The sequence below is a fragment of the Siniperca chuatsi genome, linkage group LG11 (assembly GCF_020085105.1).
Source record: "Siniperca chuatsi isolate FFG_IHB_CAS linkage group LG11, ASM2008510v1, whole genome shotgun sequence".
In the NCBI taxonomy this organism is placed as follows: Eukaryota; Metazoa; Chordata; class Actinopteri; order Centrarchiformes; family Sinipercidae; genus Siniperca; species Siniperca chuatsi.
This window is the reverse complement of record NC_058052.1, coordinates 5,390,910-5,414,962: the sequence shown is the minus strand read 5'-3', so window position 1 is coordinate 5,414,962 and position 24,053 is coordinate 5,390,910. Positions and strand designations below refer to the sequence as shown.

At 40.9% G+C, this 24,053-nt stretch overlaps 1 protein-coding gene across 1 annotated transcript in view; it reads right to left on the bottom strand.

Moving 5' to 3' along the window:
- The window catches only part of b3gat2 (beta-1,3-glucuronyltransferase 2 (glucuronosyltransferase S)), a 65,025-nt gene that overhangs the window by 8,442 nt on the left and 32,530 nt on the right, over positions 1 to 24,053 (bottom strand). Inside the window, exon 3 of the mRNA XM_044214004.1 lies at positions 5,883 to 6,031. Coding sequence (XP_044069939.1) covers positions 5,883 to 6,031 — 149 coding nt within the window. The remainder of the gene's footprint in view (positions 1 to 5,882; positions 6,032 to 24,053) is intronic.

Sequence of the window (24,053 nt, the reverse complement as noted above, 5' to 3'; positions counted from 1 at the left end):
TTTATTCACAAAAATGTCCTGAAAGCACAGTGGATTTAACCAAAGCACAGTGGATTTACTCATTTTTGAAAATTATCTATTCATTTATATTTTTAAATTAATTTATAATAATTGAAATGGACCTCTGGTGGAATGGTGTGTTCAATTTATATTATATTTACTGTATTTTAACTTATGTAAAGTGTCTTTGAGTGCTCTATAAATAAAATGTATTATTATTATTATTGTATTGTTTTCTGTATTGTTATTTGTTCATTGTACAAAAAACTGATGAGAAACGATGTCACTTCCACTGCACCAAGGTTATTATCGTTAATGAAAACTAAATGTGAAAAAACATTTTCGTTATAAAAGAAAAACGAGGCTTTACAAAAAAAAACGATAACTGAAACTGTATTGTGTGTTTACAAAACAAACTAAAATTATAGAGACAATGTCCTTAGTTTTCGTCTTTGTCAATTTATTTCATACTACACAAGCCTAGTATTTCAGGTGGATATGAACTGGAAGATAATCTATCTTCCAATTTTTTAGCTGTGCCAGTTTTACACCAGCTGTCGGCACCGCAACGGTCCGTGACATGTTCATCCACACCACGGCTGGCATCATGGCGGTGGCGAAAGTCGGGAGAAGCGCCAGAGTCCCATTTGGGATTACTTTGAATACGACTGTCACAGATAAAAGCAAGTGCCTTGATAAAATATGTGAAACATTTCTCAAGGGAAAAAATCCCACGAATCTTCCTTTTGAAAAAAAATCCCACAAGAAGTCTAACCTAGCTTAGTTTAACAAGGTAAGGGAGAGCGCCCAGCCCCCCTCCCCCGAAAGGAAGCTAACGTTAGATCCAGGCCAGGCAGTACGAATGTACTGTACTGTAGTATGTTTTATTACGCAATACTTTTTCTGACCTTTTTGAATCTCGCCTCTGACAAATACCCCATATTACAAATAATAACTAAAACTAACACTAAAACCTATAAAAACTAAACTAATACTAAGCATTTTCAAAAACTAAAAACTAAACTAGCAAAGCCGCTTTAAAAATGAATTCAAACTAAACTGAAATTGAAAACAAAAAGTAAAAATGAAGACTAATGAAAAATGCTAAACTATAATAACCTAATATGACAGGAGCAAAGGAGGAAGTCAGGTGAGGTAGTTTAAAGAGCGACCATATAGGGAGGAGGCCTGTGTGTGTGTGTGTGTGTGTGTGTGTGTGTGTGTGTGTGTGTGTGTGTGTGTGTGTGTGTGTGTGTGTGTGTGTGTGTGTGTGTGTGTGTGTGTGTGTGTGTGTGTGTGTGTGTGTGTGTGTGTGTGTGTGTCAAACGCAGGACTTTCACCCAGGAGGCCGCTGTTCGTGCCCCGTGTGAAATCAAATGTTAACACTGACTTATTTTAAGTTATGTACTTAACTTAAGTTACGTCACGTACAACATCTGTTATGACAATGACAATACATCAAATACAAATGACTATTGCCTAATACAGATTAAATAAAATGCATAATAAAGTAAAAAAATACCAAACAAAAGCCAAACTTAAATAAAAGGCCCCTCTACCCACTCCCCTGCCTCTACACTGACCACTTGGTAGGCCTAATAAGGTAACTGACATCTGCTGGAGTCCTGTGGCTGCATTCTCACGCGTGCACTCCATGAAAACACGCCCCAGGAAGCAGACCTCAAAGAGAGAGTGATTAGTAAGGTTTCCAAAATAAAAGCACAACATAACAAAAATGAACTTCCTGTATAGGCTGTTTTAACAAACTTTACAAAGTCAATGTACATGTGTCTTTTTTCACCTTAGTGTGCTTTCCAGCTCCCTCACAGTAACTTACGTCACGTGACTTGGGAGTCATTGGCAAAAGATCTATTCTGTCGTTTAGGTATGACGACTTGTTGGTTATCAGTGATGATTTCATCTCTAACTTCGCAAGAACATTTCATGATGACATCACATTTTCTGCACAACAACCTGAGAAATGATGACGTCACAATTGTCCTGACAAAAACTGGTTATGAGTTATGATCTCTGGATAAACTGTTGGAGTCATGTCACATCTTCTAACTGAACAACAGTGGCTTTATGAGTGATGATGTCACATTCCGCTGCTTTTGTAACTGTGATGTGATAAATGCCGATATCACATCCTCTTATTTGTGTGGTCCTGGGTGATGACTGATGATGTCACAGCCTGCTAATGGCCTGTATTAATATCAGCGGCAGGACACCTCCATTAGTGTAATGGGGCTGATAATGATGATGATAGTTTCAGCACAGAGCTGTCTGCAACGGCAGCAGCAGCCAGTTGTAAATGATGATCCAGCAGCTCCGGGGGTCTTTATCATATTCCCTGCAGGAAACATTTACCCATAACCCACCAGGAACTTTCAGTGCAACAATGTGACCTGCACGCATAAAGAGTACATTTAGATTTCATATTTGTTGATTCCAGGTGAAGCAGCTGCTTGCTGCACTTTTCTCCACAGAGACTGAAAATACTGTTTACAGTGTAATGGAGGGATAGAAGCAGGATGGTGATTTGGCTACCATAAATTAATTCAGATTCCTAATTCTACTACACAAAACTAAAAAAACATAGCCCTGCTGGTGCCCCCTAGATGCTGCTATGTCTGTCGCACCCCACAACTCGAAATTACTGGACTGAAACAACAGTTCTGGTGTTGTTTGAGCCTTACTATCAGCAGGGGTGTAGCAGGAAAATCTGGGCTCTGACCATATTCTCCCCTATTTAACCCCCTTCCCCTCTTAATACATCCACTGTCATATACAAATAACAAATTCAACAACTTATCACATGCATCTGTGGTGGTCATTAGGGGAATCATTTTTAAGCAAAAAACACCGATGCTGTTTTTTGGCCTGTAGTTGAAATTAACATCTTAATATTGTATATTACCAACATCTTAAAACTGTATAACACTTGTAATACAAAACAATAAAATGGACCACTTAGTATTAGAATTGCAAATCTCCTTTCAGTGTAAACTCCTGCAACTTAGACACCCGATGAGCTCAGATGTGCAGCTGTTCCACTCTCTGTGGCTGTTTCTGAAACCGAGGGCAATGTTGTTTCATTTATCAGCAAACTATTATAATTTTAGATAGCTAGGTTCAATCTAAATATCAATATTACATCTTTCTTATCTCTATTGGTAGCCTGACTTCCCTTTCTTTGAAAATACATGATTGTCTGGAAGATCCCAGCATCAACATCAGTGCGGTTACCCCATTTGGACATTCTTTTGTCTGAACCCTACTGTGGGAGGAGACTAAACCCTGAGCTACTTTCTGGGGGCAGGGTAACTGAGAGACTCTGTAGTGAAATAGTCACACCAAAAAAATAGTCTGTCAACAATAATAATTTAGTTATGATGCTTATAACTTAACATTTTTAAATTGCAGAGAAAATAAAAACGTTAATTCCAGGTGTCTTAACGGCCCTGCCCATGTTGGGGCACTCGATAGTTCGTTCAACTATTCCCCACACTGTAATGCCCCTGTCCAACAGTGGGGCTCATGTACTTGGAAGCATGAATGTTCTTAGCAAATTTCACAGCAAAATCTGCATCCTAAATTAGGAGCTATATATGTTTTTTAGTGGACTTACAAAAGTAACAACTCCTGAATCTGCATATTTTCGGCTGAAGTGGAAATGTGTTCGTGTCCACTAAAAATTATGTTGATGGATACGTCGGTCACTGCTGATTGGGTCGGGCAAAATAATCCCTCCTCCCGAACAGGAAATGCCTGATGAACATGATATCACACTAAATAATGACGTGAAGTGAAATGACAATTCAGTTTGATTATCAGGCTATAACGGACTAACATGAACATTGCTAATAAACAGTATCAGAAAAGCATATTAACAGTTGAACAAAAAACTAAAAACACGTAAATGAATTTCTACTTGCATACTTGATGCTTGTTTGGAACAACTGGGGAGGTGACACTTTTAGCTCACATACTCCTTTAAAGGAAAAAACATAATAGAATCCATTTCTCACGAAAAGTCCTTTAAGGCAGCTCTGTGATGGTTGTCAAGAGGATGAGTGGCTTCATAAAGCCAAGTGCCAACAGGGGCTGTGGTGATTTGAGATGAGCTGCATCAATCTAAGCTGTCTAAGCACACAACTAGAATTTATAGCGCTATAACGCCATTTCTATCCAATTCAAGCTATGTGTGTCTAAGTTTAGCCTGTACCACCAGCTTAAAGCATGACTCATGCTGTCAATAGTGGGGAGAGATGCCCCATGGTTAGTTACTGCTGTGATGGTAGCCATTATTATGACTGCAGTTTGCCCCAGGCACACACACAAACGCACAAGTGCTAGATTAAGACAGGTAAAATGGGCTTTTATTAAACCCTAGTCTGTGTCATCTACCACCAATATGCAGGTCAATACAGTCTGATAACATACTTATTACATTACTGATCAATCCTGCATAACCAAACAGCAGTGTGACTGAGAGAAGTGAAATGTAGAAAAATCACTTAAATGTTTTAAAGAATACAAACTGCATATTGCCTTATTGTTTAAATGAAATCTTAACTGTGGACATGACCTTTGACCCTTAAAATACAAGTGTTTACAAAAGAATATAATATTTTAACCATGTACCTAAATTAATCCAATAATAAATCACTATTTGTGTTTGAACCCTACATTTAAAAAAAGAGCTCTGAGACTCTGAACTAAGTCTACATAAAATCTGCATAAATGTTAATGGTCTGGGTGGAAATGAATGGCAAAAATACAACAGGAGGTTTTAACAGAGAGAAAATACAAGTCAGAATAGCATTGGGCCATATTGCATGATTTTTCTTTAAATACTGGAGGTTGGGAATGTAATGGGAGGAGACCCGAAATTAGTTTAAAGTTGGTTGGAGGTGTCTATGATTAAAGAAATGGAAAAAAGATACAGCTATTGACAAACAACGGGCCATGATGGCTCACTGGGCTGTATTGCATAATTTCATTTAATTTGCATGCAGTGGGAGGAGTTGTTCATGAAAATAAAGATGATTTGAAGTATCTATAAAAAAAGGGAAAAATATTCACAAAAATCTGTAAAAATCTTTTGGCCATTTTGCATGCCATTTTTAGAACTTAATTTCCCTAACTTCAACTCATTAATTCCCATTAATTTGTTTTCTGTAAAAATAACACCTGTGGAACATCCGTCAAGCTTCATCCTGCACTGCACAACTAATCTGGTGAAAACTGATGAAAAGTTAATGAGGATGATCCTTGCCGAATATGTAACTATCTACACCATTGTGTTTTTAGCCCATGGCCTATTTGTTTTCATTTTGACAAATCTGTATCTGTAAAGTCCTGTTTGGCAACAAGACTACAGATTTTGCTAGCAGTTACTGTTCACACTGTACAGACAAAAATCAGCTGGAAAAAGTCGTGATTGCGAGACAAGATCTTAAGTCAGAAGCGTCTGTTTGTGGATGTTTATCCTTGATGGACATCAGATCCTGACACCGCTGTAATTAGAGACTGTGTGTGTGTGTGTTTATGATGTCTGTGTGTTTTGACTGACTGAGTTATAACTCTGAGAAGTAGTGTTGTGACAATGGCAAACTGTGTCAATCAGGTCAGTGGGGGGAAAACCAAATATTACTGCACAAATTTTGAACGCTGTATCTGTTCAGAGCGATCTGTTTATAATAGAATAAAGAATAGAAATGAAGACTAGCTATCTGTGTCTGAATTATAAAACACAATTGGTTAATGTCCTTCACTTGAAGATGTGAGCAGCAAATAAGGCCCTTGAACGGCATTGTTACGTAGCCAAAAGTATTGTCAATCTGTTGCCATGGTGACAGCGGTGCCTATTTACTGACCCGGGTACAATTGTTGGCCTTGGGCTCCAACTCGGTGACCTTGGTGATCTGCTTGAGGAAGTCAGACTCCTGCATCCCCGGCTGGGAGCCGCGCCGCTTGAACTGCGCCCGTGGATTCGCCAGGATCACCTGGAGGTTCACGGCGAATCCTGAGGGAGAGAAAAAGAGCAGGAGTGGGAACAAAGGCAGAGAAAAGAAAACAGGTTAGCCAGCATGGAGTAAAAACACAATATGAGTCTATTATAATCAGAGCAGAAAATGATAGAGTGCATTAGTGCGCCAACGTGCATGCTGCCTGTTTCCAACTTTTAGCTTTCCTTTTTCTTCAAACTTGAGTAAACTTTTGTGTATGTGTAATTTAAACTACGCTCTCACGAAAGTGAGAGTAGAAAGTGTTTTGGTATTTTTTTTCGCCGTGAAACTTCTTCTGCTACTCGGTCAGGGCACCGCTGTAGAACAGCTGTTTGGCCGCATTGTTTACAATGATCATGCTGAAGCCAAGCAGCATGGCGCCCAGGACAACCGATGTCACCACTGAGATCTGGAGGAGGACACACCGAGGATGCTGAGGTGGAACGAAGCGGCGAGGGAAGAAAGAGGGGTCCAGAAAAAAGAGACTTAAGAACAAGAGATTTAAGCTGTGTCTGCCTTCTCTTGTAATGGGCAACGTGAGATCACTGGCGAATAAAATGGACGAGCTAATGGCGTTAGCCCGGAGTCAGAGGGAGTTCCGTGAGTGTAGTTTGATGTGCTTCTCAAAGACATGGCTACACCAGGATATCCCGGATCATAACATTTCCATTGATGGCTTTCAGACTGTTCGGGCCGAAAGGGATCACACCCGGAGCGGTAAGCGGAAAGGTGGTGGGCTTGCTGTTCTGGTCAACAACAGATGGTGTAACCCTGGTCATGTTACTATCAAGCAGAGTATCTGTAGCCCGGACATTGAACTGTTAGCTGTGGGACTCTGGCCATATTATTTGCCACGTGATTTCTCACATGCCATTGTTGTGGCTGTTTACATCCCCCTCTCTGCTAACCCGGCATCGGCGTGCAACGCCATTCACACCTCCATAGCACAACTCCAGACTCAACACCCGAGTGCACTCATATTAATCTTGGGTGACTTCAACCATGTCAGTGTTTCAACAACACTGACTAATTTCACCCAGTATGTGAGAGGAAAGGACACTGGACCAGCTGTATGGCTGTATGCTAACGTTAAGGATACATACAGCTCCCCCCCCCGGGTAGGTCAGACCACAACCTGGTTCACCTCAAACCCTGCTATCTGCCTCTGGTTAAAAGACAGCCTGCGACCATAAGGACAGTGAGGAGATGGTCAGAGGAGGCCTATGAGACACTTCAGGGATGTTTTGAGGTGACAAACTGGGATGCCTGGGAGCCTCATGGAGACGACACTGTTGGGCTCACTGAGTGCATCACTGGCTACATTAACTTTTGTGTGGATTGCACTGTCCCAACTAAGATGGTCCACTGTTATCCAAATAACAAACAATCGGTAACAAAGGACATCAAAGACATCCTGAATGCCAAGAGGAGGGCCTTTACTGATGGTAATAAGGAGGAGGTGAGGGCAATCCAGGCTGACCTGAAGGTGAAGATCAGGGAGGCCAAGGACAAGTTCCACTCCAGCAGAACAACATGAGAGAGGTCTGGAGCGGCATGAAGAGCATCACTGGCTTCAGACCGACTGGCAGCAGAGGCGTTGAAGGCAGTTTGGACAGGGCCAACAAACTTATTCTGTTCTTTAACAGATTCGACACACCAGTTAGGACGCCATCATCTTCCTGCTGAACCGCATCTACACCCACCTGGACAAGCCGGTAAGCACGGTGAGGATCATGTTTTTTGACTTCTCCAGTGTTGTCAACACCATCCGGGCCAGCACTGCTGGGTGAGAAGCTGGCAGTGATGCAGGTGGATGCCCCCCTCCTGTCCTGGATTGTTGACTACCTGACTGGCAGACCACAGCATGTACATTTGTAGCACTGTATGTCGGACAGCGTGGTCAGCAACACTGGGGCCCCTCAGGGGACTGTCCTCTCTCCTTTCCTCTTCACCATCTACACCACAGACTTCAGCTACCATACAGAGTCCTGCAACCTTTTTCTGCTTTTTTTGCAACCGTTTTCTGATGACTCTGGTGTGGTGGGTTGTATCAGCGATGGTGATGAGACTGAGTACAGGGGTGTGGTGGGGAACTTTGTCTCATGTGTGAGCAGAACCATCTGGAGCTCAATATGACAAAGTCTAAGGAGCTGGTGGTAGATCTACGAAGGGCCAAGGAACCAGTGACCCCGGTTTCCATCGAGCGGGTAGGTGTGGACATTGTAGAGGATTACAAGTACCTGGGAGTGCACATAGACAATAAACTGGACTGAAGCGCTTTACAGGAAGGGCCAGAGCCGCCTTTATTTTCTGAGGAGGTTGAGGTCCTTCAACATCTGCCAGACAATGCTGACGATGTTTTATGAGTCTGTGGTGGCCAGTGCTATCCTGTATGCTGTTGCATGCTGGGGCCGTAGGTTGAGGGTAGCGGACGCTAACAGACTCAACAAACTGATCCGTAAGTCCAGTGACATTGTGGGGGTGGAGCTGGACTCTCTGTCCGTGGTGTCAGAGAGGAGGATGCTGGCCAAACTACATGCCATCTTGGACAGTGTCTCCCACCCACTCCATGATGTGCTGGTCAAACAAAGGAGTACCTTCAGTGAAAGACTCATCTCCCCCAAATGGGTGCAATACTCCAGTGCAATATACTCTGTTTTCAGTTTAATTTATTGATATTTATTCATACTTCTATTACTCCTGTGCAATATCCACCATCTCATAATCATCTAATAAGCTAGACTTAACTTGACAGTACTCATTATTGCACTATTACTTACATACTTATCAACCTCTAAATCCACTTTGGTACTTACACTTATTTTAGCTTTTATACTTTATATCCACTTGTACTTAATTTATCTTACCTGTATTATAGTGTATTATATTTGATTTGCTTAGTACTTCTATTCCTTCTATTCTCAAGTGTGCATTGACGTGATAGCGAGCAGCTGTAACAAAAGAGTTTCCCCTCGGGGATCAATAAAGTATTTCTGATTCTGATATGAAATTCCTTTACTGCAGGGGTCTGCCATTCTCCTGCCATAATTGTACTATAGATGAGAAAGACAGCATGAGAAAGTCAGAGGAAAGTCAAAATGCTCATGATGCCAGTGTGTTGTAATAGACGAGAGGTGGGGATTAATGGCTGGCTTGCAACCAGATTTCAACCTGAAAAATTGGTAACAGTGGTAGAAATTCTAACACAACGTAATTACTTTGAAAGCAAAAAGATATTGTCCTACAAGCAGAAATATGTTTAAAGGTTGAAAAGTGATTCTGATTGCGACATTAGTATTCAAACTATTTTCTATAACTCAAATAATCAATGTGATCACTTAATATACATTAGGCAACAAACTAAACATAAAAGCTGAAGCTAATCCTTTCTACTGCTGTACTTAACCTTGTTCCCATCAACATGTCTGTGGAGAACACGTCATTCACACATCTGATGTGTTGTCTGACCCTGAGGCCAGAGGTCTGAAGGTGACACATGATGTCTCTTTTACATCTTTTTGCCTCCACCTATAGCTGACGCTTTACTGAGAGAGCAAAGTGCTCAGAGATGGAGTTGTGGCTAATGGCGGGAAAAAAACTTGGAGAATGCTATGGACAAAAAAAAAAGATCTACGCGTTCCAAGTAAAGAATAGGAATCCTTTAGATATAATTTAGATATAGATTGTTTCCAAATGAAAAAGTAGTGTAGTTTTGTGGCAAATATTCTGTTAAGTGTCCCTCTCTGCCTGGCAATGAGGTATTGGCTTCTATTCTTCTGCCAGTAGTCTGCAGTTTATCTGTGTTTGACATGATTGTTATTTCCACATAAGTAATTTTGCATTTATATTAACTGATGCTCTTGAAATTCAGGCCTCTGTGGAGCTCTATCAGTATGAAGTTGTTTTAAACACATTAAACACATTCAATTGATAATTGTCAGACCTCTTTTAAAGCTGACAAATGTTGGTAATTGGCCCTCAGCTCAATATGATTGAACTGTGTGTATCATTTGTTGTTCAATAAGTTGGCAGTGCTTTTTCATGAGGTGCCTGAGAGTTTATCCCCTTGTACATCTTCAGAACATACTATATGTTTATCACTAGATAGTTTCTCCTCCATTTAGTCCTGCTTTAGCCATAGTAAAATCATATTATCAACTATCTTAACCTAAGAAAATAATCCTATCCCATCTTCCAAAATTTAAGAGAGCTGTCCTAACCTGCCAGGAGGCTCCAGCATGAGGCAAATAATAAAGCAAACACACTCTCACATTCTGGTGAAACAGAATATATGACTTTTGATTAAAACAACAGCTAGCTTTTCAAAGATATTGACTGGATAACAAGACTTAAGCTAGATTTATGCTTGTGTGTCATGGTGTTATGGTGTAAGGAGCCTACACATGTAGCCGCTGTAGCTGTGCCACAGTTGACATGCACCTCCTCAAAAATTTAACTACACGTCAGGGATACCACATGTAAGGAGATAACAAGTGGAGACCATAAGAACTGTGATTGGTTGGCATGGGCTGCTTGTGTTTTCTATACTGGTGGAAACTGTTCAGAGTGAAGACAACGTTAAGTAAGGTGAAGAAAGGTTCTCAGTTCTCAGTCCTTTTCAGTAACATAGCCATCTCTACTGCAAACCTGCTCACTGCGATCACTGCAATCTATGAATGAATAAACACGGTGACTGCACAGCAGTAGTCTCATTTGTAGCAATGAGACAAAGTGAAATGAGATTATAAATTACCTGGATGTAACTCCACTTCTATAAGTATTTGGGTAGTCCACCTTTGCTCTATATCACAAAGTGAAGTGATGTCAATAAAGTTACTGTGGGAAATATAATTAAAGTATGATTCAGCCTACTTATGTATAATACATGGATCTTGTGTTGCAGTGATGCGAAGGGGTGAAACTGAGACTCAACTCATTAAAACCTACACCGTATGCTTCTACAGCCTAAGAGTCTACAGACACACTAGCAGCTCTATGACACTGTACTTACAGTAGGCACAGTGGTGCTTTGAGCTAAATGCTAACGTCAGCATGCTAACATTCTCACAATGACAATGTTAACATGCTGACATTTAGCAGGTAATGTTTGCCATGGTCGACATCTTAGCTTATCATTTTATCATTTTAACTTTTGCAGTTAGAACTAAAAACAAGTATAGCTGAGGCTGATGCGAAAGTCAGTATTTTTGCAGGTATTTGGTCATACAGCAAAGTATTGGGTAATGTGAAATTTCGGGACAATGATACTAGATGAAAAGTCAGGGGATCACTAAAGTTATTACAATTCATTGCGTGGGGGAACATGAATGTCAAATTCCATGCAATCCATAATTTGATCCAATAATTCAGTCTGGACCAAAGGGGAGGATTGCCAACCAACCAACATTGCCTGGAGCTACACCACTAGAGTGGCTACAAAGCTTTTTGTACACATAATACACAGACCAGTCTATGGTTCTTAGTATTGTAAAATACTGATATAATTAATTCTCAATGGAAAACTTATATTATACAATCATGAATTAGCTCTAATGTCCCAATCTGATCGAACTGTTTTTAGTTCCAGTCATATTTCACAAACATTAGCATGGACTGTCCAGAGATAACATACTGTAATCCTTATGGGTTTTGTCTTCTGTGGCATTTCCTTTTAAGACCCCATGCTGTAGCCTCAGGACACCCCCACTGGGCTGAAAACAAATCCCATCAGCACCTTCTCTCCTTCATTTTACACTAAGTAAAATGAAGGAGAGAAGGTGCTTTGCTGCTTGCTCTCACCTCTGCTTGCATTCTTTTGCTGATATTCTGCTAGAAATTATGAGCAGCGGCTTCTGGATACTTATAAATCATTGGAACTGTAATTTATTCCGATCAAGTAAACTATTGTCATATCTTCAGCACTTGTATGACCTCTTCAGTACTACGTGAGTGTGGTCTACCAACAGCACAAGCCTGTACTACAGTGAGTGGATACTTGGCTAAAGCTAATTAGCAGCAAGATGCCTCCCTTCTCCACGGACAACTTCTACAGAAAATTGCAGTGCTGGAAACCAAAATCCACTGGTTATAAGTGAACATGGAAGTGAATGGACTATGTGGTAAAGACACCACTTTACTATGGACTCAAAGCAGTGGACAAGAGCATGCTAAAACACGACTAATTAGCACCAACAAGACTATCATGAAACAGGAGGGCTGTGTACCAGGCAATAAATCTAAAAGTCCTCCCTGGAACTCTCTTGGTGCAAAGCCTAAGAGTAAATAATTTCCCTGGGAAATGGGAGGACGAGTAACAGGCAGAGCCCAGTGCCCTGAGATTTGTGATGTGACTGGCTGGCCTGCATTATCATCCAGGCAGAGCGCCTCTTCAACCCCTGTTCTTACTAGGACACAGCCGTATACAGCTGCAAAAGGGAGAGTTAGCAACAAACCTACCCAACAATCAAGTATGCAACTGCGGAACAAATTTGCTCCACTGTTGCAGGACCCTGGATCTCTGTCTGATGACCTGGATAACCTCTCATTTAAACACAGCAGGGTAAGGACTGAGAGTAAATCAGAAAGTAAAAGGCTACAGGGAAAGCTAACGACTGGGCCTCAAGCTCTGCTTGTGGGTGATTTCGCTGTAAAAGATGCAAGAAGCATGTGCAGTAAGAACACCAAGGATCCCAAGGATATGTTATCTGACATGACAAAGAATCCTGCATATCATGGCTGCACACCCAAATGTGGAAAATACCATACTGCACATAGGAACCAATGATGTTGTGAAACAACAGTCTGAAGTGCTTAAACAGGACTGTCGATCTGTTGAACACAGTCAGCTATCTAAATGCTGAGGTGTTGATCAGTGGCCCTCTACCACCAGTCGGAAGAGGAGCTCAGAGATTCAGCAGATTGTTGGCACTGAACACATGGCTCTCAACTGCATGCACCGTCCATTCAGTGCATTTTATTGACAATTTCAACTTTTCCTGGACTGCAGACATCTTTTTAAGGCAGATGGACTCTGCCATAACAAGTCAGGAGTAAAAATTTTCATCTCTAACCTATTTTACTTCCTATGTCACCCATCTGTTCCCCTTGCCAAGGACAAGATACAAGAGGAATCAAAACAGGAGGAAGATATAACACAGCGCGGCAGAAACCTTGAAGGACAGCTACCCCAGCCCCCGCCTGAGAAGAGCTTTAATCATCAGAGACATCAGAGTCGAGGGGAAGAGTCTCCACCCCGCCACTAACACACCGGTGAGGATTCACCTTCTTCACCCCCCCCCCCCCAAACTCCATCCAGGTCATCCCTCATCTCCAGTCACCCTTTCTCCATTCTCCCCCTATTGGAGTTCACTGACCAGATGAAAGAGCTGGTCATTGTTGAAACCAAACTTACCCCCCGCCCATTCCCTCGCCCTAAAGTCCTCAGCCAGTTACGGCGCTCAACTGATTCTACAAATTTAGCTAATTTAGCATTCATTCCTTGTCAGCCACAGCCTGTTGCAAACAATTTAGCAGATAATGCTTTATTATTGAGCACAATCTTAATTTCATGTTTTTAACTGAAACCGAAACCAAGATAACAGTGCAGCTGTTCTTAAAGAGTCTAACCCTCCCAACTTCAGTCTTATGAGCGAACCTAGAGTGCATAAGAAAGGAGGTGGAGTTGCCATTTTGTTCAATGATTCCCTCTAATGCAAGAAGATGTCTTATAGAAATGTTGCTTCTTTTGAATATGTGGCTTTTCAGCTGAATTCCTTTTCTCGAGCTATATTTGTAAATATCCACATAAATACTGTACACACATTTTTTAAGACTTTACTGAACTGCTGTCTATAATCTGTATTGACTTTGACTGTGTAGTCATTGTTGGTGATTTTAACATCCATGCTGACAACCTCCAGGGACAAAGGGACTAAAGAACTGTGTTGTATTCTTGATAACTTGATAACTAACTCAGCATGTGACAGAGCCCACACACAACAAGGGGCACACTTTGGACTTAATCATCTCCAAGGGTCTGAACATTTCTAAGGTTGTGGTGACTGATGTCGCTCTCATCATTCATGTGTTTTCTTTGAGAGTGTTATCTCTGTGCACACAAATGTTCAAACAGAGGTAATCACAAAAAGGCTACATTAATGAAAACACCAGTGAAATATTTATTCAGGTGTTCTCTTTCACATCCGCCCTCTCTTGGGTCTCACTGAGATAGTAGATAACTTAAATTCTAAAATTACAAATGTTATTGATGCCATTGCACCCACTAAGGTGAAGGCTGTCTCTGGTAAGAAAATATCTCCATGGAGAAATGCCAAGCTGGTAAGAATAGAAAAAAGAGAGTGTCGTAAAGCTAAACACAGGTGGCAAAAAACAACATATTACTAGACCAACTGGAAAACTGGGTGTAACTTTCTGGCACAGTATTAAACTGGTTTGAATCCTACTTAAAGGACAGGGACTACATGCTACCACTGGCTCAGATTATGGAAAACAACAAAATATGTTATCATATTTATGCAGACGACACACAAATTGACATAACCATATCACCAAGGGACTATAATCCCATACAAGCGCTAAGTAAGTGTATTGAACAAATCAATGATTGGATGTGCCAGAATTTTCTTCAATTTAACAAAGATAAAACTGAAGTCATTGTTTTTGGTGCCAAGGAGGAACGATTAAAAGTCATCGCTCAGCTTCAAACAGTAATGTTAAAAACCACAAACCAAGCCAGAAATCTTGGTGTTGTCATGGTCTCAGACCTGAAATTCATTCTACTACCACTTTAAGAATATATCCAGGATTAAAGAATTTATGTCTCAGCAGGATTAGGAAAAACTTTAAACCATGCATTTATCTTTAGTAGACTGAACTATTGTAACGGTGTCTTTACAAGTCTCTCTAAAAAAGCAGCTGCTCGTGTCCTCACTAGGACCAAGAAAGTGGATCACATCACTCCAGTTCTGAGGTCTTTGCACTGGCTTCCGGTCTGTCAAAGAATTGATTTCAAAATACTACTGTTGGTTTATAAAGCACAAGGCTGAAGACTTTTCTGTTTGCCACTGCCTTTTATTAATTCAAATAATGATTAATTTCTTTCTCTATTTAACTCTTTAATTGTTTTTTCATTTTATATTGCCCTATATTGCTTTTATGTTTTATGTAAAGCACTTTGAATTGCCTTGTTGTTGAAATGCGCTATACAAATAAACTTGCCTTGCCTTCATTCTGCCTGTTGAGTAACTCTAAACACTATGGTGTAATTTAAAGCATGTACTTTGTAGTAAATGTGCTAAAACACTGGTACAGTCCTTAAATACCCCATCAAGACAGCACAAATGAAAGTGTAGGTGTAGTTATGTTTTAAGAAGAGCAGCATTTCTCTGAGGGATGCTGAAGTTTCTCATTTAGAGTGTGACAGGAAGATATTTTCAGAAATTGCTGCGATCCTCCATGCACAAGGTCTCGGCATAATTACTGAATATTTATTTATGCAAATCTTTAGTGGGTGGAACGCCTTGGCAATCAGTGCATTAGTGTGGGAATTCACCCCAAGTAATTCACCATCCTTGCCTCCTCTCTGTTCCCTCTCCCCCTGGCTGAAAAGCATTTTCAAGGCTGCAGCTATCCTGAGGTACTGACACGTGGCCAGCAGACAGCAGTCCTCTGAGTAATGTGAGTGTCAGCATGGGTCACACAGAGAGAAACTGCAGACATGCAAATGCGCTCAGCTTATCAGCCCTCTATAGGCTTAAGTTTGCTGCATTTTAGGTCAGGTCAACCATCACAAACACACCCTACCACTTCATCCTGTACTCACTCGCACATACAGACACACATACACACCAGGGTGAGACTGAGAGCGATTTTAAAGACTCATACAGAACCAATGTTTATAGACTGATGGTTATACTTTGTACTGATAACCACTATATTTTAATTTGTTTATTTAAGGGTAAAAAAAAGACACACACAGACCCTGATGTAATGCCTATACAACTGTTAGGTTAGTCCGGTATCAGGCTTATTACTGCTCTATGTGCGATACTGCAGGCTAATCACAGACATAAATGCAGCTCAGGTGGAGCAGATAGATATAAAAGAGCAATTACAAGATAGACATCTTCTAACCCACAGCCAGCCTCTGTGATATGGAGATCACAGCTTATCTGAGCTATGTTTGCCCAAGAGGCTATTGTCCAGCCTCTGCACTAACTTTGTCCCATTTTACTCCTGACCCACTCTAGCTGACCTAAATGACTGTATGTATCGCTTGAGTGCTACATTACCCTTTTTGGAGAAAAACATTTGTCGACCATAATTACATGGGCGCTGTACATACAGTAAGTTATCAACAACTGAAATTAGAACTATTCTACAACTGTGATTATGCATGCCTAGATTTTTTTGTACAAACAGTGTAAGCTTACTGTGTGAGCTTATTGCATGTTTATAGCCTCTTTCCAGGGGCCCATAACCATTTCAAGAACTCAGGAACTTTACCTTACCTTTTTACTGAAGGAACCAGAGTCTAAATTTAGTTCCTCAGCCATACTTCCTGGAGCCAAAAAAGTCCCTGCACTGGGGTTGTACTTTCTAATAGCCTAGGAACTATCGGGAAAGAATTACAGTACGTAACACAGACTTTTCAGCTTCTGTTTAGCTTCATTCACAGAGTAAGCCCTTTGTGCCAGTAGTATCGTTTTCAGGACAAGGCGTGGACATTTCCTGTAATGTTTACTGAAATTAAAGGTTTCCTGTGAAGTTTTTGACCGCTATGGAGTAATGTTTTTATGTTTAGGTCCCCATTTTGTAAGTTCTCATCATTCGCAATAGGACACACATGCACACATACATGCACGCAGGTATCAAGAAACACTAATGCACCAACAAAGGCAGTGAAAAAGAAGACTGCAAGCTAGTAAACAAAAACGCTTGTTTAAGAAAAATCGGCTTTGCAAAGGAAGGAAATAAATTCAACATGTTTGTCAGACCTCTAGAACACATACAATGCAAAGAGGTTGTGTGAGATCTTTATTTGCTATTTTATTAATTGCAGTTTGAAACAAATGCAGATTGTTGTTACTTTGGAGACAGGCGTACTGAAGTTTTCAGTCTCCTTTTCCATCTCTGCATGTCTCCTTTGCATCCATTCATCCATCTATTCACAAACCACAGTACATTCAAAGGACAACTTGATGACTTTTGTTTCCTTGTGTGTAGAAACTGAAATCATAATTTTTTTAGTCATCAGTTTATTTTGCCTCATTTTCATGGTTCTTCAGGAATGCACAAAAGGGACGCCCTTATTCCTGATTTAGTTCCTGAGTTTTGACACTGTATCTTCTTAGTATCTAGACCTATTTGTTCAAAAAGGGGCATTAGTGGCCTAATGATGGCAATTATATATATCATTGCACTCCTATAACATTGTCAGCCACATGATGGACAGTTTAAAAAAAGCTTTAAATTGATGCAGCAGAACCAAAAATATCGTCCTTTTTATTCCATACATTCTTCTTCCTCGTCAGAACCTGATGACTACATTACCCACAATGCAACACAACCACTGACAGTTTGGTCAGAGATTTGGGTGTGTTATGCTAGTGGCGACTACTGTAGCTGTCGTAATTTAAGGTTTTGTCACTTCCTGTTTTATTTTGTAGTGTTCCTTTCCTTGTGTGTCTTGTGGTGTTACTTCCTGTCTTTGTTTTCCCTCCAGTTTTGGTTGTTGGCCCTTCCTTGATTGTTTGCACCTGTTTCTCGTTGGCTCACCTCCCCTAGGGTATTTAGTCCGGGTCTCTGTCTTTGTTCAGTGTTGGATCATTGTTGTTACTGATGGTGTGATTCCTGCCTGGTGTGATTCCTGCCTGGTGTGATTCCTGCCTGGTGTGATTCCTGCCTTGAGTGATTCCTGCCTTGAGTGATTCCTGCCTTGAGTGATTCCTGCCTTGAGTGATTCCTGCCTTGAGTTTTGTTCCTGTCCTGTGAGTGTTTCTGACCTTTGTGTGTGTCGCCGTTTGGTGTACTTTTTGTTGTACCTGGTTCCTGTGCCCAGTTACCCGGTATTCTTACCATGAGTTCTGCTTTGGATTCTTTGTCTCCTGTGGACCTTGGTTGGATTCTGGATTTTGTACTTTGCCTGCTCCCTATTTTGAACAGTTTACCCACATCAGACTCACTTCCCTGTTTCCACCACTGCCAGCTGGTAATCCATTTTCCTGTTGCCTGTTCATTACCTGTCTGCCTACCGGTCTGCCCGTACCTGCCTGTAAACCACATCACCTCCAATAAACATGGTAGCCATCCGGCTACTTCACCTCACACGCTTCCTGGTCATCTGCCTTTGGGTCCACATACCACTACACAGCACACACGACAGAATGATCCAACCAATCATGGACCCAGCAGAACTGTCCGAGTAAGCGGACCAGATGGTCTGTGATCTGGTGTGCCTAAGGGACATATGGGGGGAAATATGTGACAAGTCCCGCAGAGAGGCAATCAAATGTCGGGTCGAAACCAGACTCTCGACATCACCTGGGCTGCGGGAGGCCATCCCTGGGTGGCTCACGGACTTCCTTCATACCCAGACACCCCAGCCTGCAACCCTGCCTGCTACTCCTCAACCGATCCCAGTCCCGAACCCATACCTAGGCACCCGCCTGACTCTCGGTAGTCCAGCCATCGGACTGCACCCCGGCCTGCCAGCCATCGGACTGCACCTCAGCCTGCTGGTCCCCAGTTCATATCCCTACATACCTCCTACGTGCTAGTCTCCAGTCAGCATCTCAGCCTGCAAGCCAGGGGGCACCTCAGTCTGTTGCTTTCTTGGCGCCTTCCGGGAAATGCTCCAGGAGGAAGCGTGGCTCCCACAGTTGCTCTTTTTGTTGTACCTGGTTCGCGTGCCCAGTTACCCGGTATTCTTACCGTGAGTTCTGCTTTGGATTCTTTGTCTTGTGGACCTTAGTTGGATTCTGGATTTTATACTTTGCCTGCTCCCTATTTGGACTGTTTAGCCACATCGGACTCACTTCCCTGTTTCCACCACTGCCAGCCGGTAATCCATTTTCCTGTTGCCTGTTCAGTACCTGTCTGCCTACCGGTCTGCCTGTACCTGCCTGTAAACCACATCACCCCCAATAAACACGGTAGCCATCTGGCTACTTCACCTCATACCGCTTCCTGGTCATCTGCCTTTGGATCCACATACCACTACACAACACACATGACAGTAGCCTGGAGCCGCTAGCCTCAAGCAGAGATGAGAACATTTTCAACCTTGTAGTCTTCAGCCCCAACTGACTCTGACTCAAGTGACATCACTTGAGCACATCAACAGACTTCAAGCTATGGCTGGATTTCCTGTTTTTAGGGACACCCTAATCTTTCCTCCAGCACCATCATGATGCCTGAATTTCCATTTGTACATCTTTTAAAATATAATAAGTTAAGTGTCATGAAATTTTATGTGCACACAGTTAATCACCATGAAATGTTCTGAGCTAAAAGAGATAAGAGAGGAGACAACCTCTTTTGAGTTGAATGACCCCACACAGAACTTTATATTACATCTATCAGAAATCAAAATCAAACGTGGAATAATACATAATAAGGAAAGAGAAAACAGAACTGGAGGAAAAGAGGATAAAAAAAAGAATAAATACATGACATGAGATGGAAAACAATGCCTTGCCTCTTGTGCTTTATTGATTTGTCTTATTGTAGATTAACCTGAAGCTTTGGTAGCCTGAGGGAACCATGTGATCACTTTGTTGTCCCCTAGGTTTACATGCTAGCATGCAATCAATTTTTATTCATTTTCTCCCTTTATTCATCCCTTCCCCCTGTCTCTGTTCCATCCCATCGCTCTGTGATTCACTTTCAATTCAGAGGCTGATATGAAATACAAAAGAGTTTACCTCCAGGGCAAAAACAGATATAAGCACACTCAGCAACCATGACACTGTGACATTAAAATCAAAAGCCAACGATAAATTAACTGTTTATGCAACCTTTATCACCAGTTTATATAACACTACAGTGATTCCACTTAGATATACTTTAGGAAACGTGTATATCTGCTCTTCTAAACGCACAACAGGTTTCTGGAGAAATAAACAGAAAAACAGAGAACAAGGAAGATTTGAGGTAAGCGTATTGTCTCATTTCCAGTCACCAGTGTGACACGCTTCTCTGTGCTTCCATTAGAGCAGTTACCCACCCAAAACTCCTTAGTGATGGTGTCTGCCCCCCGACCACTTAAATGAATAAAATCAAAAGTTAACAGAAGGGGAGTTATACATTAAAACCTAAACAAAATTACCACCGCTGAAATAGCACAACAAAATAGGAGAATTAAATGTGAACATCAGATCTCTGTCATATAAAGCTGTACTAGTGAACAATTTAATATCAGAGTATCATATTAACTTATTTTGTCTTACTGAAACCTGACTGGGTCATGAAGAATATGCTAGCCTAAATGAATCCACTCCGCCCAGTCATATTAATACTCACATTCCTCGAGGCACCGGCCGAGGAGGTGGAGTTGCAGCCACCTTCGACTCAAGCCTATTAATCAACCCTAAACCTAAACTAAATTATAACTAATTTGAAAGGCTTGATCTTAGTCTTTCACATGCAACTTAAAAACACGATAGCCAGTTCTGTTTGTTATAGTGTACCGTGCTCCTGGTCCTTATTCTGAAATTTTATCTGAATTCTCAGAGTTTTTATCAAGTTTAGTCCTTAAAACAGATAATTGTTGTAGGTGATTTCAATATTCATGTGGACGTTGAAAATCATAGCCTTAAAACTGCGTTTATCTCATTATTAGATTCGATTGGCTTTTGTCAGAGTTTACATAAACCCACTCACTGTTTTAACCACACCCTCTACCTTGTTCTGGTATATGGCATTGAAATTGAACATTTAATAGTCTTCCCACAGAATCCATCACGTCCTGGCCTCAACCAGTACAGATTTATCTTCAAACACAGGAACCTTAGAAACAGCTGTAAAACCTGATATATATTTAGACTGCTTTGCTCCTATCGACCTTCTTCAACTAACTTCAACGATTTCTTCATCTAATCCATCAACCTGTCTCTTAGACCCCATTCCAACGATGCTGCTTGAAGAAGTTTTACCCTTAGTTGGCACTTCTTTACTGGATATGATCAATCTGTCTTTATTAACAGGCTATATCCCACAGTCTTTTAAAATAGCTGTAATTAAACCTCTTCTTAAAAAGCCCACTCTTGAACCAGGGGTTTTAGCCAACTATAGACCTATATCTAAACTTCCTTTTCTTTCAAAGATCCTTGAGAAAGCAGTCACTGATCAGTTGTGTAACTTTCTAAATAACAATAGTTTATTTGAGGATTTTGCAGTCAGGATTCAGAGTGCATCATAGCACAGAGACAGCAATGGTGAAAATGACAAATTACCTTTTTAATTGCATTGGACAATGGACTTGTCTTGTTAGATCTTAGTGCTGCATTCAACACCATTGACCATCACATCCTATTACAGAGACTGGAACATTTAATTGGCATTAAAGGAACCGCACTAACTTGGCTTAAATCCTATCTATATGATCAATCTCAGTTTGTACATGTTAACGGTGAGTCCTCCGTGCACGCCAAAGTTAGTCACGGAGTTCCACAAGGTTCTGTGCTTGGACCAATTCTATTCACCTTATATATGCTTCCTTTAGGCAATATTATTAGAAAACACTCCATAAACTTTCATTGTTATGCAGATGATACCCAACTATATCTACCGATCAAGCCAGATTAAACTAATCAGTTAGCTAACTTCAAGCATGCCTTAAGGACATAAAAACCTGGATGACCTGCAATTTTCTGATGTTAAACTCAGACAAAACTGACGTTATTGTACTTGGCCCCAAACACCTCCGAGACACAATATCTAAAGATATAGTTACTCTAGATGGCATTGCCCTGGCCTCCAGAACCACTGTAAGGAACATCAGAGTTAGCTTTAATCAGGATATGTCCTTTAACTCCCACATGAAACAAACCTCAAGGACTGCCTTCTTTCACCTAGATAACATTGCAAAAATCAGGCACATCCTGTCTCAAAATGATGCCGAAAAACTAGTCCGTGCATTTGTTACTTCTAGGCTGGATTATTGTAATTCCTTATTATCAGGCTGCCCCAAGTCCCTTAAGACTGTTGATCTAGAATGGTGTGGCACAAGAGAAAAGAGATATCTGTAAAATCCAGAATAGAATTTAAAATCTTTCTCCTCACCTACAGAGTCTCCAAAACTGCGTGTCCTGGAACATGCCACCTGCATGTCACTAACTCGACATCTTCTCTCTTCCATAGTTTTGTGCTTTCTCGTCTCCTCTCTCCTTCTGTCGCTTTCAGCAGGTATTTCTGCCTCTGGATCTGTGATTGTGGGCCCTGTGTTCTTGTTCGACAACTGCTATTACAATTGTTATTATTAGCCTTATTACTATTATTATCATTATTATTCCTATTACTATCATTCCTATTATTATTACTATATTAATATTAATATAACCTCTACCATTACATTATTATTATTTTAAAATTGCATTTGCATTGTGCCTCTTAAAGGAAGTTTGAAGTTCCTTGCCACTGTTGCCAAGTGCTTGCTCATGGTGGAATTTGTTGGGTCTCTGTAAATAATATTATAAAGAGTACGGTCTAAACCTCCTCTATAGGAAAAGTGCAATGAGATAACATCTGTTTTAAATTGGTGCTATATAAATAAGAATGAAAAATAAATAAAAAATGAGTGAAGCTCTGGTTAGTGGGTAGTTTAAGAAGGTTTAATATCTGGAATCAAGCTCCCAGTATTTCCCAGGAATTTTCGCCAATGTCTGTTCCCTTTTCCAGAAAAATACTTGCGTAACCCGCGATTTTTAGTGTGTGCTTGTGTGCTATGTTTACGTACTGAAGACTGTTGAACTGTACTATATGTATTGAAACAAAGATGCCTTTTCCAACCTCCAACCTTTTTAGAATAAGTGTAAACAAAGAGAAAATCTGCAAACCAAAAATATGCAGGAGCATTAAAACGGTAGAGCATCAAGTGCAGCAGATTGCAGCATGACATTAGCAGAGCCTAACCGCCAAATGCATTTTATTGTTACAATAAACAGTTCAAACCTTGACTTAAGTGTCCTGACTGAACTGTACAAATATGTCAAATAACTTATGATCTGCAACATTCATCCTCTATCTCCTTAATTTATATTTTGGTACAAGTGACACATTTTGTTAATGTGTGTTTTTTTTCTCCCCTGTTCAGCTGTTTCTGTTCAGATCGACTCTTACCACAGTACTTCAGTGCAGTAGGAATGGTCTTAAACTGTTTCTGCACACTGTCTCTATCGTCCTCTCTGCACCTCTCATCTCACCATCTCAGGAGCAGGGTATGAACCTATAAACACTGGGGTTACTGGGGGTTAAACACTTTCATGTCTCTATCTCTGGGAACACTCCCAAGGCACAAGTACCACTTCAACAAAGGTATAACTGTCTTTGTGGTGGTGTGTCTTTGTGTGTGCACACCTTGTATTTTTGTGTTTGCTGTGTGCGCACACATATACTCAACTGCCCTGTTTGCAAAGATGCAGCTTTAATGTGCTTCTGGAAAATTCATGTGTGTATATATGCGTGTCCTGGAACATGTATGCTTGTCCACTCCAATTCAAGTGCTGGCAGGTGTATACTTGTGTGTCTTTCAAATAGATGGATGATGTAGTAATTGTGTGTGTGTATGTGTATAACACACACGTCTGTAATCACAGACACACACTGAGGTGAATAGTACTCCACAGTATCATTGTCCAGGCTCCATTGTGTCTGGCCAAATGAGACAGAGCAGTAGATAGGAGGCTTTGGTGATCTGCTAACAATACAGCGCTGTATAACACAATACTATTAGGACACGCACTGGCACTCACTCAGTGCTCTGCAGACACCACATTGTAAATCCTATGAATAATAATTTAA